The following is a 20,955-nucleotide window of genomic DNA, read 5'->3' as shown; positions in this document are numbered from 1 at the left end:
TTCTAGAAATGAGAATCAAATGAGAATCTAGCTAGGTAGGCAGAGTTATGGCCATAACTACATGACTACAGCCCACTGATCCTAAAGAAACATGAACTCATCGAAAACTCTATGCCAGGGCATAGACAAAATGAAGCTTATCCATGCATGTCCTGACATGAAGATGTCCTTGACTGGAGACATGTGACCAGGCTCACCTATAAGAGTTGAATCCTACTTTGATTCTTATTAATATGGAAGAGCTACTATACACAATAATATAAAATACATAAAGACTGAACATTTAGACAAATCTTTATCTCTAATTGTCATTCCAGTTCTGGCTTCAGTAGATATCTTTGGAATTAGTGATTGAATTTGACTTTTAATTAGGATATTTACTCATGCAGCAAAGGTAGCGTGTATGAGTTTTATCTTTTATATTTTTATCATTCCAGTTTATCTTTTTAAATATATACTCTTGTTTTGTAATAAACCTGAAAAACTAAATCTCCAACAGGTAACTAAGAGTGCTGTAAATACCTAAAGGTATTTAGTTGCACATTTCTGAGGTTTAACAAGAAAACTAATGTCTCATTTAATGTAATAATACTTGAATGGCATTTTTTATCAAATCATTTTTAAGGAATTATAAGGAGTTGAGTAAGTATTACACAAACTGGAAAGGTAGTATAAGCCAACTTCGATCCAGTAACAGCATATCATATATAATTCTGCCACATAATACAGCTCCCTTTTCATTTTAAGTATGTTCTTCTGCTTCTGCAGGACTCTGGTTCATCTCCTCTAACTTCTTGATAAAATGTAATGCTTTGATTTAGGCAATGACTTCTCTAGACCAAGAGGAGACTCTATTTTGAGTTTGCTGAATTCTGGGAAATCACTGATTCAGTATTTTCTTTGTTGTTCTTATTCCAAGTTGCCCTCTAAGAAAGTTAAAGAATAATGTTAAGTTGCCTTTTACCATTTCCCAACCTTACTTTTTTTTTTTTGACAGATTAGACAATTCCTGGAAAACAAATCGAACTTCTGTTGGTATTAGAGAGAACTAAGACTTCTTTGCAATTTCCTAGAACCTAGCAGAACTTTTTTGAGGCCTGAGGAATCCATCTTTTCTTCCAGCTCCCCATCTGCCTCACAGTGAGCAGAACTCCGCTCACCACTTTGAAAGTTTTGGTACACATTTAACTCATGCTTTCCATACTGTATTCCCATTCCTTGCTTTAAATCAGGGATTTGCAACTATCTTTCTTTTGGAAAATAAAGTTTTATGGACACTTATGCCCATGTGTTTACATATTGTCTATGGCTGCTTTCACATAACAGAGCTGCACAGTAAGACAAACAGAAGACTGCAGGGAAAAAAAAGATATTCATTATATTTCCCTTTACAGAAAATGTTTGCCAACCTCTGCTTTAAATGCATAGATTTACCCACAAACCCATCTGGAGATCCATTCAGCTAACCATCTAGAATATCAGCAGTGTCTCCTTTACATTTGTGATTATACCTTTCTGCAAAGAAACAGTTTAAGGATTTCTGTTTTAAAAATTAATAAAGTTGGGGAGCAGTGTGAAGAAGAGGAGGCGAGAACGACCCCCGGACCGACCAAAGCCCACGCGCCGCTGCATCCCGCGCCCAGCGCCTATGTCCCGCCACCGTCGCCACCATGCCCAAGAAAAAGGCTGAAGGGGATGCTAAAGGAGATAAAGCCAAGGTGAAGGACGAACCACAGAGAAGATCCGCGAGGTTGTCCGCTAAACCTGCTCCTCCAAAGCCAGAGCCCAAGCCTAAAAAGGCCCCTGCAAAGAAGGGAGAGAAGGTACCCAAAGTGAAAAAGGGAAAAGCTGATGCTGGCAAGGAAGGGAATAACCCTGCAGAAAACGGAGATGCCAAAACAGACCAGGCACAGAAAGCTGAAGGTGCTGGAGATGCCAAGTGAAGTGTGTGCATTTTTGATAACTGTGTACTTCTGGTGACAGTACAGTTTGAAATACTATTTTTTATCAAGTTTTATAAAAATGCAGAATTTTGTTTTACCTTTTTTTTTTTTTTTTTTTTTTTTTTTTTTTTTTTAAGCTATGTTGTTAGCACAGAGAACACTTCATTGTTGTTTTGGGAGAAGGGGCATATGTCACTAACAGAATGTCTCCAAAGCTGGATTGATGTGGGGAAACGACTTTCCCTTCTAGTTTTGAGAGACTTCCTCTTGGCTCCCAGGAGGAGGGATTCCCTGACTTTGACACACATGGCCACCTTGGCACACAAAAGCCTTGTGGTATGGAAAAACAAATTCGCTTTTATGTCCTCTTCTCCCTTTCCATCTTTCAGCATAGACTTAACTCCCTTAAGTCCAGGCATCTGTTGGGACCTGACCCCCAGTCATTGGTTACCAGTGTGTCAGGCAATCTGGTCTTGCCAGTGATGCCATTGAGATGGCACCTGTCAAAAGAGCAGTGATTCCATTTCTAGATTGTGGATCTTCAGATAAATTCTGCCATTTTCATTTCACTTCCTGAAAGTCAGGGTCGGCTCGTGAAAAGTTGTTAAACAACGTGCTAAATGTGAAATGTCAACCCTCACTCTAAACGTTCCCTGTTCAGAGCATCAGATGAAGACTTCATTGGGTTTTATAGTGGCTTTCTGATTTTTGGTAGTCCATCAAAGAAGGGAGTTTGAAAGTTGTTGTATACTGTTAATGATTGCCCATGTCCTGCCTGAAATACCATGATTGTTTATGGAAAGTATCTTTAATAAAGCTGGATACAGTTTGGCTTGGAAAAAAAAATTAATAAAGTTGGGTTTTCAAGAGCTGATTTAGATTTACAGTAAAATTAAGTGAAAGCATAGAGAGTTTCCATTATACTTCCTTTTCCCACACATACATAGCTGCCCTCACTATCAACATCCCAAACCACAGTGGGACGTTTGTTATAAGTGATGAACCTACATTGATACATCGTCAACCTAACACTATAGTTTACATAAGGGTTTACTACTTAGTATTGTATAATCTACAGGTTTGACAAATGTATAGTTGTTACAGTAGGTAGCTAGGCAGACATGAGCAGAGAAGAAGAGGGCGCCTCCACTCCTCTACCCCCTCACACACACACATATACCAGGAATGTCAGATAACCAACAGCTGATGGTCAGGCTGTAGGTAACTGTTTCTCCAAAAATAATAATTGGTCATAGCCAGTGCCAGGGAAAGGCAGTCTCTCAATAAACAGAAACACCTGAAGTTCCCCAATAATCTCTCTCACGAGTGAGGTAAGTGGGCTCACACATGCACACTAAGAGGCAAAATGGCAGAGTTTAACTGCTATATGACCTTCTAGGGACATTCAGCTGGCAAGGGAACAACACCTCAAGTGAGCATTTGTACACCTCCAGTAACCACACCGTGCACGAGGCCTCTCCGAAGTGCTGGCAGGCCACTATGCTTACAGACAGCCCATCCCAAGGGAAGAATGAGGGGAGAAGGGATGCAAGACCCTGGAATTTTGCCAGTACAAAAATCCCAAGTCAAAAGGTCAAACCACACGCTTCTCTTCAAGTCACCTACTTGGCCCTCTCCCAAGTGTACTTTCCTTCCTTTTGTTCCTGCTCGAAAACTTTTTAATAAACTTTCACTCCTGCTCTAAAACTTGCCTCGGTATCTCCTCTGCCTTAAGCCTCTCAGCCAAATTCTTCTGAAGAGGCAGGAATTGAGGCCGCTGCAGACCCATACAGATTCAGTGCCAGAAACATATTTGGATGCCATCTGACTCCAATAACTTCTACCGCTAATATGGTTCATGTAGGCACCATTGCAATACCATACAGAATACTTTCACCATCCTAAAAGTTCTCTGTGCTCGGCCTGTTCATCCCTCTCTCTAACACCTCGCAACCAATGGTCTTTTCTACGCTCTCCAGAATTTTGACTTGTTTGGAGTGTCATACAGCTGGAATTATATATTTCATAGTAAATGGCCTTTTAAGATTGGCTTCTTTCATTTAGTAACATGCATGTTGGGTCTTTTTTCACGGCCTTTCATGACTTAATAGCTCATTTCCTTTTAGTGCTGAATATTTCATTGTCTGGATGTATCACAATTTGTTTATTTATTCACTTACTGAAGGACATCTTGTTTGCTTCCAAATTTCAGGAATTATGAATAAAGCCACTACAGTATAGACATTCATGGGTAGGTTTTTATGTGGACCTAGTTTTCAATTCACTTATGTAAATATCAAGGAGAGTAATTGCAGTATTGAATAGTAGGAGAATGTTCCGTTTTTTAAGAATCTGCTAAACTGTATTCTAAATGCTTCCAGAATGTCTTGCAAATGCTGTACCATTTTACATTGCCACAAGCAATAAATGAAAGTTCCCATTGCTCCATATCTTAACCAGCATTTGGTGTTGTTAGTGTTTTCGATTTTTGTCATTATTTTAATTTGCAATTCCCTATTTTCTAATGTAGAGTTTCAAGGGCTCTTGTTGTGTGTTAATAGTCTTTAATCAAATGTCTTTTGCAAATGTTTTCTTCCAGTCTATAAAGGCTATATTTTTGAAAGGTGCTACGATGAATTTCTATTATTTAAAGCAAGTGGCTAACCTACTACTGTAAAATTTATAATGTATGTGTATAGACCAAATGAAGTTTTTAAAATCGGTTTTTAAATATTTGTATGACAAAATTAACACATATGTGCTATAGAAAATTTGGAGAGAAAATGCACACACACATCTTTTTTTGGTATATATAATTCTCTTCACATATTAAAGAATAATATTTATGCATAAAGAATAATATTGATATCACAAAGTATATTGTACAAAATTTTAAAAATATTTAACTGTATTATGTATATTTATTGAACCATTACATATTATACTATAACACTGTTTTAAATGAAGGCATGCTGTTGTATTATATAGTTGTATAATAATCGACTAATTTCTCATGTTAGATATAGTTTTATTTTTACTTTTTCAAATAAGGCACTGATGAGTATCCTAAAAAAAATAGCATACACATTTGTTTATTTCTTTAACGTAAGTTTCTATAAATGGAATTGTTGTGCTAAAACATGCAGAAAATATAAAATTCTTGATACATATCGCCAAAATATCCTCCAGAAAGTTTATTTTTTGTCTAATTAACACCCTTGGGAAACCATTATGACAGTGTCATAAATACTCAAACATTTCATTTTATGAGGTACACTAACTTACGTCCATTTGTTGTATGATCAACCCTTTTTAGACACAAAATGATATTAAATAACTTGATCTATTCACTAACACTAAACCTGACCCCAAATTAATTCAGCTGTTATCCAACACCAACTTTACTTTGAGAGAATAAAGAGCTAAGAAAAAAATAGCTGACTTTAAAAATAAACAGACAAATAAGCAAACAAATGACAAAAACAAAAAATGCCTGTGATGCCATATATGAAGGAGGCCTTAGAAAATGTTCTAAAACATGATTCCAATGTGGTCAATATCATTAGACCAAGGACATAGTATTCCAGTATTCACATATGAAAATTTAACTCTCACACGGAACTCTAGCTCTGACATTTGCCTAAAAATAATTTATTTCATTACTTCCAATTCATATCTATATACACAATAAATACTGCCTCCTTCTGAGTATTTAAATCTCTTTACTTTTGATGGAACAGACAATATCACTAGCTTCCTTTTAGAAGCATCTTGGAAAGGTGAACTTACAGTCAGTCAGACTTGATGTCCAACTCTAACTTTTTGGCAAATCTCTTAACCCACATGAGCCTCAACTTTTTGTCTATGAAAGGAGCAGACTACTGAGCTCATTAAGATTAAGAAGTTTAAATAAGATAAAGTAGGCAGAGCACCTAGTAGCTGACCTCACTATTTTTACATATTCTAGTTCTTCAATGGCAAGCAAGACTGTCTTAAAAAACTGTGAAAGGGCATATTCCCAAAGGAAATGAATGATACTAGATGGGAGCCAGGCCTAGACCATGAACATTTTACAAAACTTTAGCTTTTCTCTGTGCTGAAAATTCCTGGCCTGTGTAGGCAGCTAGTGAGAAAAATGATACTATTGAAGATATTGGAATAAGAATGGAATTCAAGTATTTCAGTAACAATAATGAGAAAAAGAATACAGAAATGCAAGAAGCCATAGTTAAGCATTGTATTTTGCCACTGAATGTCAAGGCAATTTTTGGATACTCTGATTTTTGTCTAAATGATTTTCTCCAAGATTAGATGGCATTGTAATGCCACCAAATAAATAATGCTCACATTCTGGTTCCACAGCTGACTGATGGCTTCTGAGTAGAAATTGAATGAACAGTTAATGGTAGTTCAAATACTAGCAAATAGTTGTTTGCCAGTTTACAATCACTTATTCTCATTCGCTCTCTGTCATTTTCTGAGCTATGTTGCAGTTAAGAAAGCTGTCATACAAAATGAAAGTGGCTTTTTCAAGCAGAAAACAAATGTACTCTGGCTGGCAGACTGGCATTTAATCATTCAGTCTCTTAGCGTCATTACTCTGCTGCGAGCATAAAACATCCTGCATTGTTTATGGAGGAGGAGATAGGCTGTGAACACCTGGCCCATGCGGCATCTTTTGCCAACCTCTGCAAGTAGGTACTATGGAAGTCTTTGTTGTCAGTCTCGGAAGTGATCCTTCTTGGTGTGACAGCTGGGTTTATCAGCAGTGGCAGCAGGAGAATGCCTCTGGGGTTATGGCTCCCAGATTCAAGCCTCCTGGTTTGGAGGTGAGGGTGTTATGGGGGCTTTATTCACTCCTTGGCTTGGATCACGGTATCACTCTCTGTGGCTCAGTGATTGGAAGCTATTTAAAATACACGTTTCCTGTGGTCCTCTCTGAGTTTTCACCCTGTTATATAAACGAGTTAACAAATGTAGACTCTAGTGTCTTCTGATAACACTGAAAATAAAAAGCATTGTATTTTGCCACTGAATGTGAGCCTTTCCAAATGATTTGTGCACATCCAGAGCCCCTTCTCTCACCCTTCTTCGCCATCCCCTCCCCAACCCCATGCATTTTAGTGGGCTGGTGTCTTTGAGGAGAAGGTAAAAAGTGTTGATTAAATTCACCCATACAGAGCAGTGGCAAATCATGCATGCCCACAGGTGGGCGCTGTGTTCCCTGGCACCAGCCACAGGTAGCTCATGATTAGATAATACCATTACTAAAAATTCAGAAATAGCAAATTTTCCTCTGGACTCTATCTGTACCCTCCAGGTAGAAGGATAAAATAGAAATGTTGTGTTATTGAAAGAAAAGTAATATATTTTCTTCATTCCAATGATTGCATATATAAATATATCTGATGACATGTTTTCTTCTGAAGCCACAGTCTGAATTTCTTTGAGGGAAATCAATATTTTGATGAAGATTGTTAATAGAACAACCTCAAGAATTGGAAAACTCAAACTTTGGCATTCTTTCCAAGTTATCATGCATGCATATTCACACTCAGGCTTTCCATATGTTTGTCTTTTAGAATAGCTCCTTGGAATACCACAATTTTTACTGTATTTAATTGTTTTTCAGTAAAGGGATATTAATACTGTACCAAATTTGGTTAATTCAATAAATTTAAAAAGACACTCATCTGTTGTCTCCTCTATATTATTTAAATTCTTCCCTTTCCAGTGTTGTATTCAGGCATTCTCTCTGCGTATTCCGTAAGATTCCTTTATTACAGATGATGGACTGAAGAAAGCTCTCATTCCTTCTTCTATGCTTTGACATTTGGAGGTTTCTTTGTGAGAAGCCAATGGTATAATTGTCAGAGGTGTGGAAATTCAATCACTTTTCATTTTTTACAAGGGTGGAAATAAAACCAGATGTAATAAGAAAGATCCTTATGTGTCTTCATGACCAGAAGATGAAAGACACAACTATTGCAGGAAGGGTTTCCATTCTATCCACTATTTGGTTTCATTTAATTACAAGGTGCCCTCTATTTCAGGAAGAATATGAATTGGTATTTTAAAGGACTAGGTGCATTGGCAAAGAGGATTATCATACATGAAAACAGAAGAGACTAAACTAGGTTATTTAATTTGAAAGAAGGCATGAGATCATTGAATTTATCATTAGGAAAACTTACTGAGAACATATTAAATTTGTGATTTATGTTGTTTTTATTTATGTGTCAAAAGTATTGATGTAGACTCAGGATCAGGCATTGGCTTAACATCTTTTTTAAATAAAATGTACTAGAAGTAAATAAATGGTGGCTGCCCTTAGGCCTCTGTGTGCTTTCCATTGTTTCCAAAAGAGATTCATACAATCTTCTAAACCCGATTGGACTACCCATCAGAAGTATTAGAAGTCAAACTCTTCTAGAGAAATCTGTACTGCAAAAACAATCTCTATTTTCCCCTTGCAGGAAAGATCAGGATGAATCAATGCCAAGTTTGCAAGTACATTTGTGTCTCTACTGAAATTTGGCACCCTACTGAGTTCTCTAAGGCACAGAAAATAAGAGAAATACCAGGAATGTTTTCACAATAGAATGTGAAGAAAAATGTCTTATTCACCAGTTCCCAAGACTCAGCTTCAGGAGCTGACGTTAAAACCACCACATATTATCAGGAGTTGATAATAGGTTATTTGCTTTCAGTAAGAAATAGAAACAGAAAGGCCAGAGGGAAAAATAAGCTAACACCAGTTAAAAAGAGATACTTTTGTTATTAAAGTGTCAGGTGGAAACTTACACCCATGCAGGATTTTGTGAATCGTTGGCACCCTGGCGCGTCAGGGCCATCCTTCCTGCAATCGTTGCATCTTTCATCTTCTCATCACGCAGCCACATAAAAATCTTTCTTATTAGATCTGGTTTTATTTCCACCCCTTGTGAAAAATTGTTTAATGCCATTGTCAGAGCCGACAGTGCTTGGAACATTTTAATCTTGTAAAACGTTCCCCTCAGTTACACAGGGGAGTCCGCTTTTGAGCTTCTGATGTTATCTTGAACGATAAGGGCCCTGCATGCACATCTCTTTCCAATTTATTTTATTAACATCCCTAACATCTCAGATAATTTTAACTTATAGTGATGTATCATATGCCTCTAACAGTTAGCAAGTGCATTCTAAAGTTATCTCGGTAAACACATCCATTTTACTCTTGGTATAAAACTGCTGTTTGAAGGGTGGTGGTAGAAAGAACTGAAATGAATTATGAACAGGTACAACCAGGCTGCCAAGCAGAATGCTAAGAAGAGGGACGAGTAGGGCGCATGGTAAACACTGATATAGGGGAAATGGAAAGAGGTGAGAAATATCTCAGGCATGAAATCAACAGGGGGAGAAGAAAGTAAGAGATGAGAATAAAGTCATTTCCAAGATTTTGGTGGGCAAGGAGAAAGTTGTCAAGGCTAGTTTCTGCAAATCATTGAGCAGGAATTACGTGCTGTGCCATTTAATTAGATGACAGTGTGTGCACAGACAACCCAAGTCAAAATGTTGCCAGTTTTTTTCATTCACTTATTCATTCATCAGTTTGTTCATTCCCACCTGGATTGCCTAACAATCCCAATAATCTTGGAAAATACAGAGAAATAAAGCATGATCTCTGCTTCCAAGGCTCCCAGCAGGGGAATGTGTGCATGTGACTACCATAGCCTATGGGATGAAGGCATGACCTCTTCTGGGGTGGGGAAAAAGAAAAAATGCAGAGGAGGAAGAGTCCACACAAAACAACTCCACAGAGGAGGAGTAAGAATCCATCAGGAAGAAATCATAAATAAAAGAATCCTTTTGGGCAGAAGAAACGGGAAGCAGAGAAAATTCTGAGTGTGCTCTCCCCTCCTCCTGGTATCTCGTCGCTCCTTCCTCATGTTCTGCTGCTGCCAGGCTCTGCTGCCTTCAGTAGAATACCATGGTCTTTTATCATAATATTCACAAAATGGCAGCCATTCCATAGACCGGTTTCTCCCTCTGGACCTTGATTCCTACATATTGACCAAGTTTTAGAACACTTTTATTACAATGCATTTTGCAGGGGATCAGGTGGAGTGAGGTGCAACCCTTCAACCTAGATAACCAAGGCCAGACAATTTCCTGCCTGCATCGAAGGTTTGTCTTGTCCAAGTAAAGACACCACAAGCAAACTGCTGCCACACGACCAAACAGGAAGAGAGACTTAATTCCCAATGTAATCACGGGATTCAGGCCAATTCAGAGAGAAGGATAAACAGACTGGAGAGAAAAATGTACAGCGGGGAGCCATGTTCTCAGGAAATGTACAGTTTTCCCAAGGAATTTTTAAAAGAAGAAATAAGTAACTATAGGCAGAATTGGTCAGCAACAAGCAACATAAAAATATAAAGCTTCTTCCCAGTAGCCTTCCCAGAGTCTAGTCTTTGGGGACTACATGTTAGGTGCAGGAAGAATAAGCTAAGATTTATCCTTTACACATACAGTTGCTTTGTATTTTCATACCATGTTGATATTGTTGATGAAGTTCAATTAGGTCCTTCCCTTTTTGGCCCTAGGGTTAGGTGGGCAGTACAAAGAGCTCTATCCAATGTCCTGATGTGACTCTCCAGTAATTAAAAAATAAAAATAATAGTTATTCTTTCAGAAATGCTCCTGAGAGGATACTGCTTACATGCTCTCTAAGACATAATTGACATCATAATTCTGGGGCAACTTTCCAGCAAATGCCACTTTACTGATATTGATAATATACTGTAAGCATTGAATTGACTCTTTAAAAAGACTCTGAATGCTTTCTACGATTCTCAAACACTCCAAGGTATTGGGATCAGTGGCTTCAATTGGAAATGTTTTATTTGTTCCTGTAATAAAACATACATAATTGTTATTAGTCCCATGATTCCGTCTGTTGAATACAACAGTGTTTGCCTTTACCCTAGACTTCATTGCTTTTTATTCTGCATTGTGCACTTTATTGATTTTCCTGTTACTATTATTTCCTTCAATAAGCCATTTAAAAATAACATAGATTTTTCTACCTTAATTTTTCTTTTTTGGCTTCCTTCCAGAGCTGAATGAAGGGCTGGGCTATGGATTTTTTACTGTTCCTCTTTTTCCTTTTGTCCCCACTTATTTATCTCTTCCACAATACTGTGTGTCAAGAATTTGGGGGGGGGGGTGTCAATAAATTACTCCCTTTCTTCTCCTCTTGAGTTTAGAGCCAACTGGAAAATTTAAAAAAATAGACAGCAAACAAATGGCGATGAAAATATCAGCCTTTGCTAATTGATAAAGCCGGTTGCTAAAAGTACCATGTTGAATTAGACAGACTTCACCACATTGTCACAGACAATCCTGGAAAAATGATAGGCCTCTATAACACAGGCAGGCCCTCTGTGCTCTGCAAAACTAGTGTCTGTGTGTCTTCTGGACAGGCTGGCTCTGAAACAGAGAGACAGGAAAGGTCGAACTGGGTAGGTTTTGAAATCAGGAAAAATAACGAATGGGTAGTAGACTTCATACCAGGGTGCTGAAATAATCTGTACAACAATTCCCCATGACACAAGTTTACCTATGTTACAAACCTGTACTTGTACACTAAACTGAAAATAAAAGTTAAAAAAAGAAATCAGGTATTTTCTGGGCCAAGTTTCTGTTTCCAAGCCCATTGCTCATGTAAGTGTCCACCCATCCCTAGGTGAACAGCACATAGGAGGGTGAAGAGCAGCCAGAAGGCACCACCGTGGAAGACCCCACTGTGAACTTGAGGCTAGGGGAAACATAAGGCTGAGTGGAAGCTTCAGTTTCCAAGAAAAAGACATAAAATGTCCCTTCAACCTTAGTTAGTGAAGAAGTAACAGAAGTTCCAACTTTTTTTCTTTCTTTTTTTTTTTTTTTTTTTTTTTTGAGGCGGAGTCTCATTCTGGAGCCAGGCTGGAGTGCAGTGGCGGGATCTCGGCTCACTGCAACTTCTGCCTCTCAGGTTCAAGAGATTCCCCTGCCTCAGCCTCCCAAGAAGCTGGGACCACAGGTTCATGCCACCACACCCAGACAATTTTTGTATTTTTAGTAGAGACGAGGTTTCACCATGTTGGCCAGGATGGTCTCGATTCCTCGACCTCGTGATCTGCCCTCTGCGCCCTCCTTAAGTGCTGGGATTACAGGCATGTGCCACGACACTGGCCTTTCTTTTCTTTAATCTTACACTTGGTACTTGTATAATCTAAGGGGAATGTTGAGATTATTCTTTAGAATGTGTCAGTTTGGGTGGTTTAAATGTCTACTATTCAAAGTAGTTAAACATTTTCAACATTACCGGACCAAAATGCCACCTACTACTGTGATCCTGAAAACCAAAAGAAAAATATCTGTTGACTTCGAACTGAAATGAACAATGTGGTCTGGCAATAAAAAGTAAAATTAATCATCTTTCTCATATTTGTGACCTGCACTTCTTAAACCAGGAATAGAAACTGAGTTTTCTTGGTACTTAGTTGCTTATATTTTATCTTCATTTCTGGAGAAATTACATTTCTCAGATTAATGGACTGAACAGTTAATGGTGCAACCTCATTGAGGTGAGGCACAGATTTTCATGATTTGGTCCACACTGATTTCCTTGCCTTTCTCCAAACACTGTTCTTTAGTATATGTGAAGAAAACCTTCATATGGAGAGAAAGAAAGTGAAGAGTAGGAAATGAGAGTGTAGGATATCTGTGGCATTCATGGGATATAAAGAGTAAAGGAAAACAGGACAGGAGCTTGCCTGGGAAGTCTCAAGCCTTTTATGCTTCATTTTTCTCTCTGCACTTGAGAATAAGTCTGAGTCGTCCTATGAGAGCCCCACGTGCATCGCATTTACAGTATTTATTCCATTTTTCTCACCACTGAGAAAGGAAGGGGACCTCACACAATAAACATTTGGATTGCACACTCAAGTAGTTCCAATCTTTTCCAATGTGTGGTGGTTAATAATGTGGCCAACCTACCAGCCAAAGCACTGTGATCACTTTCCTGAGCCTTGTTCTCCTCGTTTGTCTAAAGGGATGATAATGGTAACTTCCTCATGATAACTAAATGAGAAGATGCACACAAAAATTGTAGCACAGGGTTCTCGGTCAGTGTGAGCAAATGACAATCACATTTTAAAATAATTAATAGCAATACAAAGATTGTGAGGAATAGTAAATGAAGGCAGCAAGGTGAAAGGACAAACTAAATTATACATATGTGTATATAATTTATATAAATTATATATGTGTATATATATATATACACACACATACAGACACACACAGACAATTGAAAACCCTGTGTTCACAATCCCAGATTATCATATCTTAATATTTTACATTTCCTTTAAGTCTTTAAAAATTTTTTTAAATTAGAAAATAAAATTGAAATTACTTCTGTGTACCTTCAGCTATCCCTCCTTCCCTGTCTCCCTGTCTTCAGGGTAGCTATCTACTAACCTGAAGTTGGTGTGTATTCTTTTGACCACAATTTATACATTGTAATGGACTAGTTAAAGTATTTTTGGTAACATACTATGTGTATCTTTCTGAATGATGTTTTCTGTTAAAACTATTATTTTTAAAATTTACCCACATCCATTAATTTTTGTTCTTGATTAGCGGTATTTTGCATTGTTCTCACAATTCATTTATCAATAATCCTGTTGATGACATTGAAGTTAGGACTAGGTTTTATCTATTCAGAAACTCATGGCATCACTCTTGATCATGTCTCCTTATAGACAAAAGCTAGGGTTTCTCATAAAGTTGTCATAGCAATTTGAATCTCCAATTTGGAGTTTACAGAATTGTTAGTTTCTGTTTGTTTGTTTGTTTGTTTATTTGTTTGTTTGAAGAGATAGGGTCTCGCTTTGTTGCCCAGGCTGGAGTGCAGTGGTGCAGTCCTAGCTCACCACACTCTCAAACACCTGGACTCAAGGGATCCTCCCACCTCAGCCTCTTGGGTACCTGGGAATACAGGTAGACATAACCATATTTAGAATTGTCACATTCAAAAAACTTGTCTATCTAATGAATGTGAATTTGTACCTCGTTTTGTTTTAATTTACAATCCTCTGATAAATAGCAAGGTTGTACATCTTTTTATTTGCTTATTTCTACTTTTATGGGCTGACAATCCCTAAACTTTGCCCATTTTAAAATTATTTATTTTGTTTTCTTGATTTGTAAATATTTCTGATTCTGATTCTTATATCTTTGTTGCTTATACAATTGTAAACATCTTATCTTTTACCTATATCGTATTTTCGGAATATAGAAGTGTTGAATTTTACAGCCGTCGGTATTTTTATTCCTTCCCTTATAATTTGTCCTTTTGTGTTTATAGATTCCTGCCTGCCCTAATGCCATAACAATACGTTTCTATTTTTTCTAAATATTTTGAGCGTCGCTTTGTCATATTTATGTCTTTCAACCCTGAAACCTACTTTTGTGAACATGGAAGATAGGAGTTTAATTTCATTGTTGTTATTGTTATTTTTTCCTTTTCGGTAATCATTTGGTCTAGCACCATTTACTGCATAGTTGCTGGTTATTCAGAAAGTATTAGTGGGATATACTGAGTTTTAAGACATGCAGATGGCCATTTCTCATTATTTTTTGTTGTTGTTGTTCTATTATTGTGCTTCCTAATCTTGAACCAAAACCACACTCAGGCATTTTTTTTTAACTCTTGTATTAGCTTCATCATAGTAAGAATCCTCTTTATCATCATCCATTTGTTGAATGCCTACCATAGGCAAAGTCCTGAGCTATTTTCTTTGTATCCATTATTATATTCAATCTTTACAACAACCCACTGAGTAAAGTATTAACTTTACTGTAAAGATGAGGAAACAGACTTTGAGAAGTTCCAACTGGCCCATGCTTATGTAACCAGGAGGTAGGAGAGCTAGGATTCAAACCTACCTCAGTCTGACTTCAGCGTTTATTCTCTTAAGCATTTATCTTACACTGTCTCTCTGAACAAGATTTAGGGATCATACTGTCCAGCAGTTCTCAGCATTGGCTGCATATTAGAATCATCAAGGGAGCTTTTCCAAAGTATACTGGTGACCACACCCACCACACTCAAATTAAATCAGAATACCCAGGAGGTAAACCTCAGATGCTTCCATTTTTTTCTATCAAAAATTGGATGGAGATAATTGTACAGGTGTTCACACTTTTAAGCTCTCTGGATTCTAATATGCTTCCAAGATTAAAAACCACTGATTTAGTCTTCTATACTTATTTTGCTGATGAGAAAACTAAGATTCAAAGATAGAATTTAACTTGCCCAAATCTCATACAAGTTTAATGCCAGAACAGGAACCACAACCCAACTATTTATATTTATAGTCCAGGGATGTCTTCAGATGATCACATATTTCCTCAGCATAAGTATATAGAGCAGTGGCTGAAAATAAATATATCTATAAGTCTAAATACATGCTGTGTCACAGAGTCCTCACCACGTCAAATTTAAGGCCAGGGCAAGAAAGGCAAAGAATAAACCTGATCAAAGTCATCTGTTTAACTGACTGCTGGGATCCAGTAGCAGCTTATTTGTTATAAAGTCAAGGGACCAAGAGTCTTCTCACATCCACAAATAAGCCTACTTCTAATTTTTTAAATATGCTATTGTTTATTAACAACAAAAATTTCTCAATACTTGGTAAATATAAATAAAGCTGGAAAATTACCTTGCAAAAATGTCACACTGACTTGGGTTCAATTGGTGTCAAAAGTAAATTGTACATCATTTTTCCAAGAGCATATTATTGAGAAAGGAGATAAAAAAGCTCAAAGATACAAGGTTAAAAAAGGGGGGGAAGTCCGAGAGCTGGAAAGACAATGGGATTACATGAAGAAAAGCAAAGCTTAGGACTATACATATATGGACTGAAATTATTCACCTAGGTAGAAATCCTTGAGAAAGGATAGGAAGAAACTTCTTTTGTCAATGAAGAGGAGAATCTTAGTATTTTGAGATCTTGCAATGTTTTTACTGCTTTTTAATGGGAAATTTCCAGTATACTCCCCTAAAAATTAAGGTGAATAATAAAGACAATAAAATTTATAAAAATAATAAAATGAACATATGTATCAATATTATTGATACATGATTACTACTATTAATATTGTCAATCATGACATGCAGTTTCAAGTATTTTCCTTCCCTTGATCCCCAGAGAATCTTTAAATATGGCATATTCTTAAAGAGAAACTAGTAGTTCCAGAAACATGAGGCTCAGTCTTTGCTCCATGCACAAGTCAAAGAAGAGACTTAAGGAACACTGTTGTAGCTAGAGATTGTCCTTGACTCTTATTCATCCTGCGTTCATACAATTCATTCAATTGTGCATTATAACATCAACAGACCAAACTAAGTTTTTAAATGGTAAATTTGTACTTTCATACATAGCTGATAAGCTGAAATGTTTAGGTAACACATAGAGTTTCTGGCTGCCAAACAGCAGCACACTTTTGGCAGGATATTTGTGTAGCAGTGTTTGTATGTTTTGAATATTTTATTGCCTTCTGTCTTCATTATTTTATAAAAACAAATGGAAGATGAAAATGCTGATACAAGAAGTGTAGATCTCATAAACCTAACATAGTTGAGACAAAGACGGAAATCACTCTGAGTGCTAAAAGCAGTAAATCAACAAGAAAATCATTGGGCTTATGCCAGTCAAGTGTTTATTCAGTGGTAAATAAGAAGATAACAAACAAGAACATATTTGAAATTCTAGAAGTAAAATATTGAAACGTGTGTAAAAAGGCAAAATATAATTGAGGACATTTTAGCTCTCTCTGCCTGGATTCAATACCCACTACCTTCATAATATGTCAGTGTATGGTTTAGTTTTTATATAATCAATGTTGATGCACATTATTGAAAGTGCATTATGTATTAAAGATATTTCCTACATATCTCTTAGAAGGCAAAATCATCTTTTCTATATTACAAATATTTTTTCCTAATTCCTGAGATAAGAGTAATGCAACAGTTCTTATTGGTCTAAAAATCACAAACCCACATATATGCACACACAAGACCATCTAGTTCAGTCTTATGTCAATAATGTGTTGTGAAAGGGTATAGCTGGCACACATTATAATATGTGTGATTCTGTAAATCTCAACAATAAAGAGATGATCCCCAAGAATCCTTGTTTCTTCTATAATCCCTTATGCATGCTTCATTGATCACAGTCCTATTTTCTATACCCTCTTCTCTTCTTATCCATGGAAATCGTATATGTCTCCAGTCTACATACTTCATCTTGGAGAATAAAAGGGTAATTTCTATCATTAGTGGGTTTATGCTATTCAATTTATTATCACATAGCAACATGCATCACATCGGTAGATGCTCAATATCGTATGAGTTTCATCTGCTAATACCAAATCTATAAAAGTTTTAAAATCAATTTTGTCATTAATTCATTTACTTTTGAGGCTTATCAACCACTTATTGTGTGCTAATCCCTTGGTCAAAAGATAGATGATGAAACAGAGTTTCCTGATTTTGAGACTCAGTCTATCTAGAGGAGGATATTGGCATATCAACCACAAATTTTACTGTAGGTCAGAAAACTACAAATGATACAATTAAGAGAAATATAACATTTGGCAAATTGAGGAAAAACTAAATCTGACTAGAGGTACCAGAGTGAAATTCATAAATGAGGTGGCATTTGAACTGGCCCTGAAACAATAAATAAAAAATATATAAAAATATATATATTATATATAATACATATTAAATATATAATATATATATTATATATATATATGGCTGAACTAGGGATAAAGTAAGGGAATACCATGATAGTATGAAACAAGGGAAGCATAAATTCACAAAAGACAGTGAAGTTGAAGTAGACATTATTGTTTGATCGTTGATGACCTAGTGCCATGATGTTTGAGGAGGCCTTGAGTAATGGAAAGTGAAGGGCACACAAGCCTGGGAGCCTAGCAAGGTGCAGGATTGCCTTAAAAACTAACCTGTATAAAGTAAGTTTCCTACAGAAAAACATACTCAGCATGAACACCAGAAAAAGAAGCTTTACCTCAGGAAATACTGGGATGTTCATGGTTTCTCTTTGATTTTGAGTAGAGTAGAGAAACAGGCAAAGGATTCTCAGTTACAAACCTACCTTCAAGCAAGCTTGGGGCTAGAATTCACATTTTCTGAATGGTCCCTAAAACTAGAACCTAGAAATTTAGTTTAAGGTAATTCTGGGTCGGTAGGGCCCCCAGGTGACTGGATTGGCTGACACATGCAAACTTACACAAGAGGAATGAAATTTCAACCCATGCTGTACAAGGACCATCTATATCTCCATAATTCTATCTGTTTCTATCTATCAAGTTAGTAGGATAGGTTAAACAACCAAGTAATTGATGCAACAAAAGAGAAAACAGTTAACTAAAAGTTAAATCTAATGAAATCACCACAAACACATGAAAACAAAAAATTATAAAAGATAAGTTACAAGGCAAAGACAATAGGCAACATACAATATTTATGAAAAAGATAATGGATGGGAATTTTTCAGAGTTGATAAAATACACATTATTCTGGAATCCCAATGTAACTCACATAGGATAAATAAAATTTAATTCATAAGTAGACAGATAATAAAATTATAGAATGCAAAAAGGCTATGAGGTATCTTAGTCCATTCAGGTGACTATAACCAAAACACCATAAAGTAGGTAACCTATAAAGAACAAACATTTATTTTTCACAGTTGTTGAGGCTGGGAAATCCAAGACCATGGTCCAGATTTGATATCTGGTGAAGGCCTGCTTCCTGATTCATAGAAGGTTCCTTCTTGTCATGTCCTCACATCATGGAAAAAGGCAAAGGAGTTCCCTCAGGCCTCTTTTTTAACGTTACTAATTCCATAATTTACTCATTCCATAACGCTTCACCCTCATAATCTAAATTACCTCTTAAAGATCCCACCTCCTAATACCATCATCTCGGGCCTTTGGATTTCAACATAATTTGGGGGACATAAATCAGGCCATAATGACTGATCAAAGGGAAAAGAAATATCATCTTAAATAATAACAGTTATGCTAACAGCTAGCTTCTCAGCAATAACCTCTGAAACTATAAGCAATAGAATAATATCTTTTAATAACCACAATAAAAATTTTCAACCTGAAATTCTGTGCACAAGGAAACTATCTTTTAAGACTGAAGTTGGAACTTACTGTGTCAAATTCTGGAAATTAATGTCACTTCAATGTGTACACTAACAATAAAACTCACCTGACAATGGCAAAGTCACAATTTTGCTAAAAAATACCAGAAAGTAGATGTTGCAGGACAATCAGCTAACCAAACAGCTAAGGAAAGAGAGGTACCTCCAAGGAGAAATGGTTGATTCACATGGACTTGCTTACTGGACTTGGTTGCCTTGGAATGCTATTCAACCTGGTAAGAAGAGTTCAGTTAAAATTTTTAAGCAAATTGGTAAATGCCAAGTGTGGGCCAGCATGAGAATACAGAACTCCTGGATGCTATAGAGACAAGAAGGAATTTACAGATTCATAGGCTGATCCCAGACTTTACTGAGTGCTCATCAGAAAGATGAGGGGAAACGTGAGAACCCTTTCCCATGGTGCAAGCCTGGGGAAGGGAAAGAGTAGCCAGTGTGGGGTTGGGAAGGGAGGGGAAGGCATGGAACCCTACCCAGATCTCATATTCTATTTTTCCTGTGGAACAAAAGCCTTAAGATACTGGAAAGGACAATAGACACTTTCTCTCTTAGGGCACAGGTGAAGATCCATGGCAAACAGGAGAACAGCAAACCTTTTACCACTGGGATATAGAAAGGCTTATGCCCTGGTCCTAGAACATTAGAGATGAGTTACAGTTAAGGGTGAGGCAAGATCATGGGGAGAGTTCCCATCATTCAGACCTTGATACATGCTGAGATGGTCACTGAGACAGAATCAGAACAACAAAGTGCACGTGTCCTCACCCACTACTCCCACTAAGATAACAAGTACAGAATAACAAGCAGCAGCAACTCACTGCTGGGAGAGAGGCAAGAGAAGGGGGTGAAACCTTAAGGTGAGGTACCCAAAAGGAAGATCTGATGCTGAGGGTGCCGGAAATATTGAAAACCTCTCTTGCAAACAACTCCCAGTTTGACAATATCGATGGTCTAGTATACGAGTAATATATGTGCAATTCGCATCTCAGAAGAAAAGAGAGAACACAAAAGAAGTATCTGAAGAATAAAGGCGAAATGCTTGTTTTAGAGAAACAAAAACACTTCATTGAAACAGAGCCTCACAGATTTTAAACATGTTTCATGAAGAAGAAACTGAACACAAAATGGTCTGAAATGCTGAAAATACTGGTTTGAAGAAAAGAAATAGCAAAACATATAGAAAACTAAAAAAAAGAAAAAAGACCTATACAATCATAACATAATTGATTCGTGGACCTAAAGGGAATTAAAATAATGGGCAATAATAACACATAGTTTGGAATGGGTTTGTCTCCGTCATAAACTTACTGCTTCTCTGATTCAAATTTACTCTTGTGTGTCCTGTGATAATGAACATGAGCTTTGCCAGCTGGTATGCTGTTAAGTCTTGTCAATAGAAGGCCCAGGAGGGACACAAAAGAAATAAGAGACATAAGGGACTTTTCCTTTGTCTGGTATGCCTTACTTGCTATGTTTCTACAGGCTGCAGCTTTCCTCTGCACTCAGCAACAACGGAGCAGTTTTTTCAGCACTTGGCTCCTACAACGGTAGCTTCTCTAGATCCTGGTTCCTGCAGCAGAAGGTGGTTGGTGTTGTCCTATTTCTCCAGGACCACCATGCCTTCACTACAGCATGCTAATGCCAGGCAGCAACCTATGAGTTACCTTCAAAGCTCTCCCTGGGTGACTATAGTGAGTTCTGAAGTGTAGCCCTACCTAGACACA

At 37.1% G+C, this 20,955-nt stretch overlaps 1 protein-coding gene across 1 annotated transcript; it reads left to right on the top strand.

Annotated features, from left to right (window-relative positions):
- The first annotated feature begins 1,565 nt into the window (after window positions 1-1,565).
- LOC103787671 (non-histone chromosomal protein HMG-17) lies at window positions 1,566-2,774 on the top strand. The gene has a single exon (XM_035271115.3). The coding sequence runs from the start codon at window positions 1,671-1,673 to the stop codon at window positions 1,941-1,943; it is 273 nt and encodes a 90-aa protein (XP_035127006.1). The 5' UTR covers window positions 1,566-1,670; the 3' UTR covers window positions 1,944-2,774.
- Window positions 2,775-20,955: the final 18,181 nt, after the last annotated feature.

The sequence above is a fragment of the Callithrix jacchus genome, chromosome 13 (genome assembly GCF_049354715.1).
Source record: "Callithrix jacchus isolate 240 chromosome 13, calJac240_pri, whole genome shotgun sequence".
NCBI lineage: Eukaryota > Metazoa > Chordata > Mammalia > Primates > Cebidae > Callithrix > Callithrix jacchus.
The sequence above is the reverse complement of the archived record's forward strand: the minus strand, read 5'-3'. Positions and strand labels throughout refer to the sequence as shown.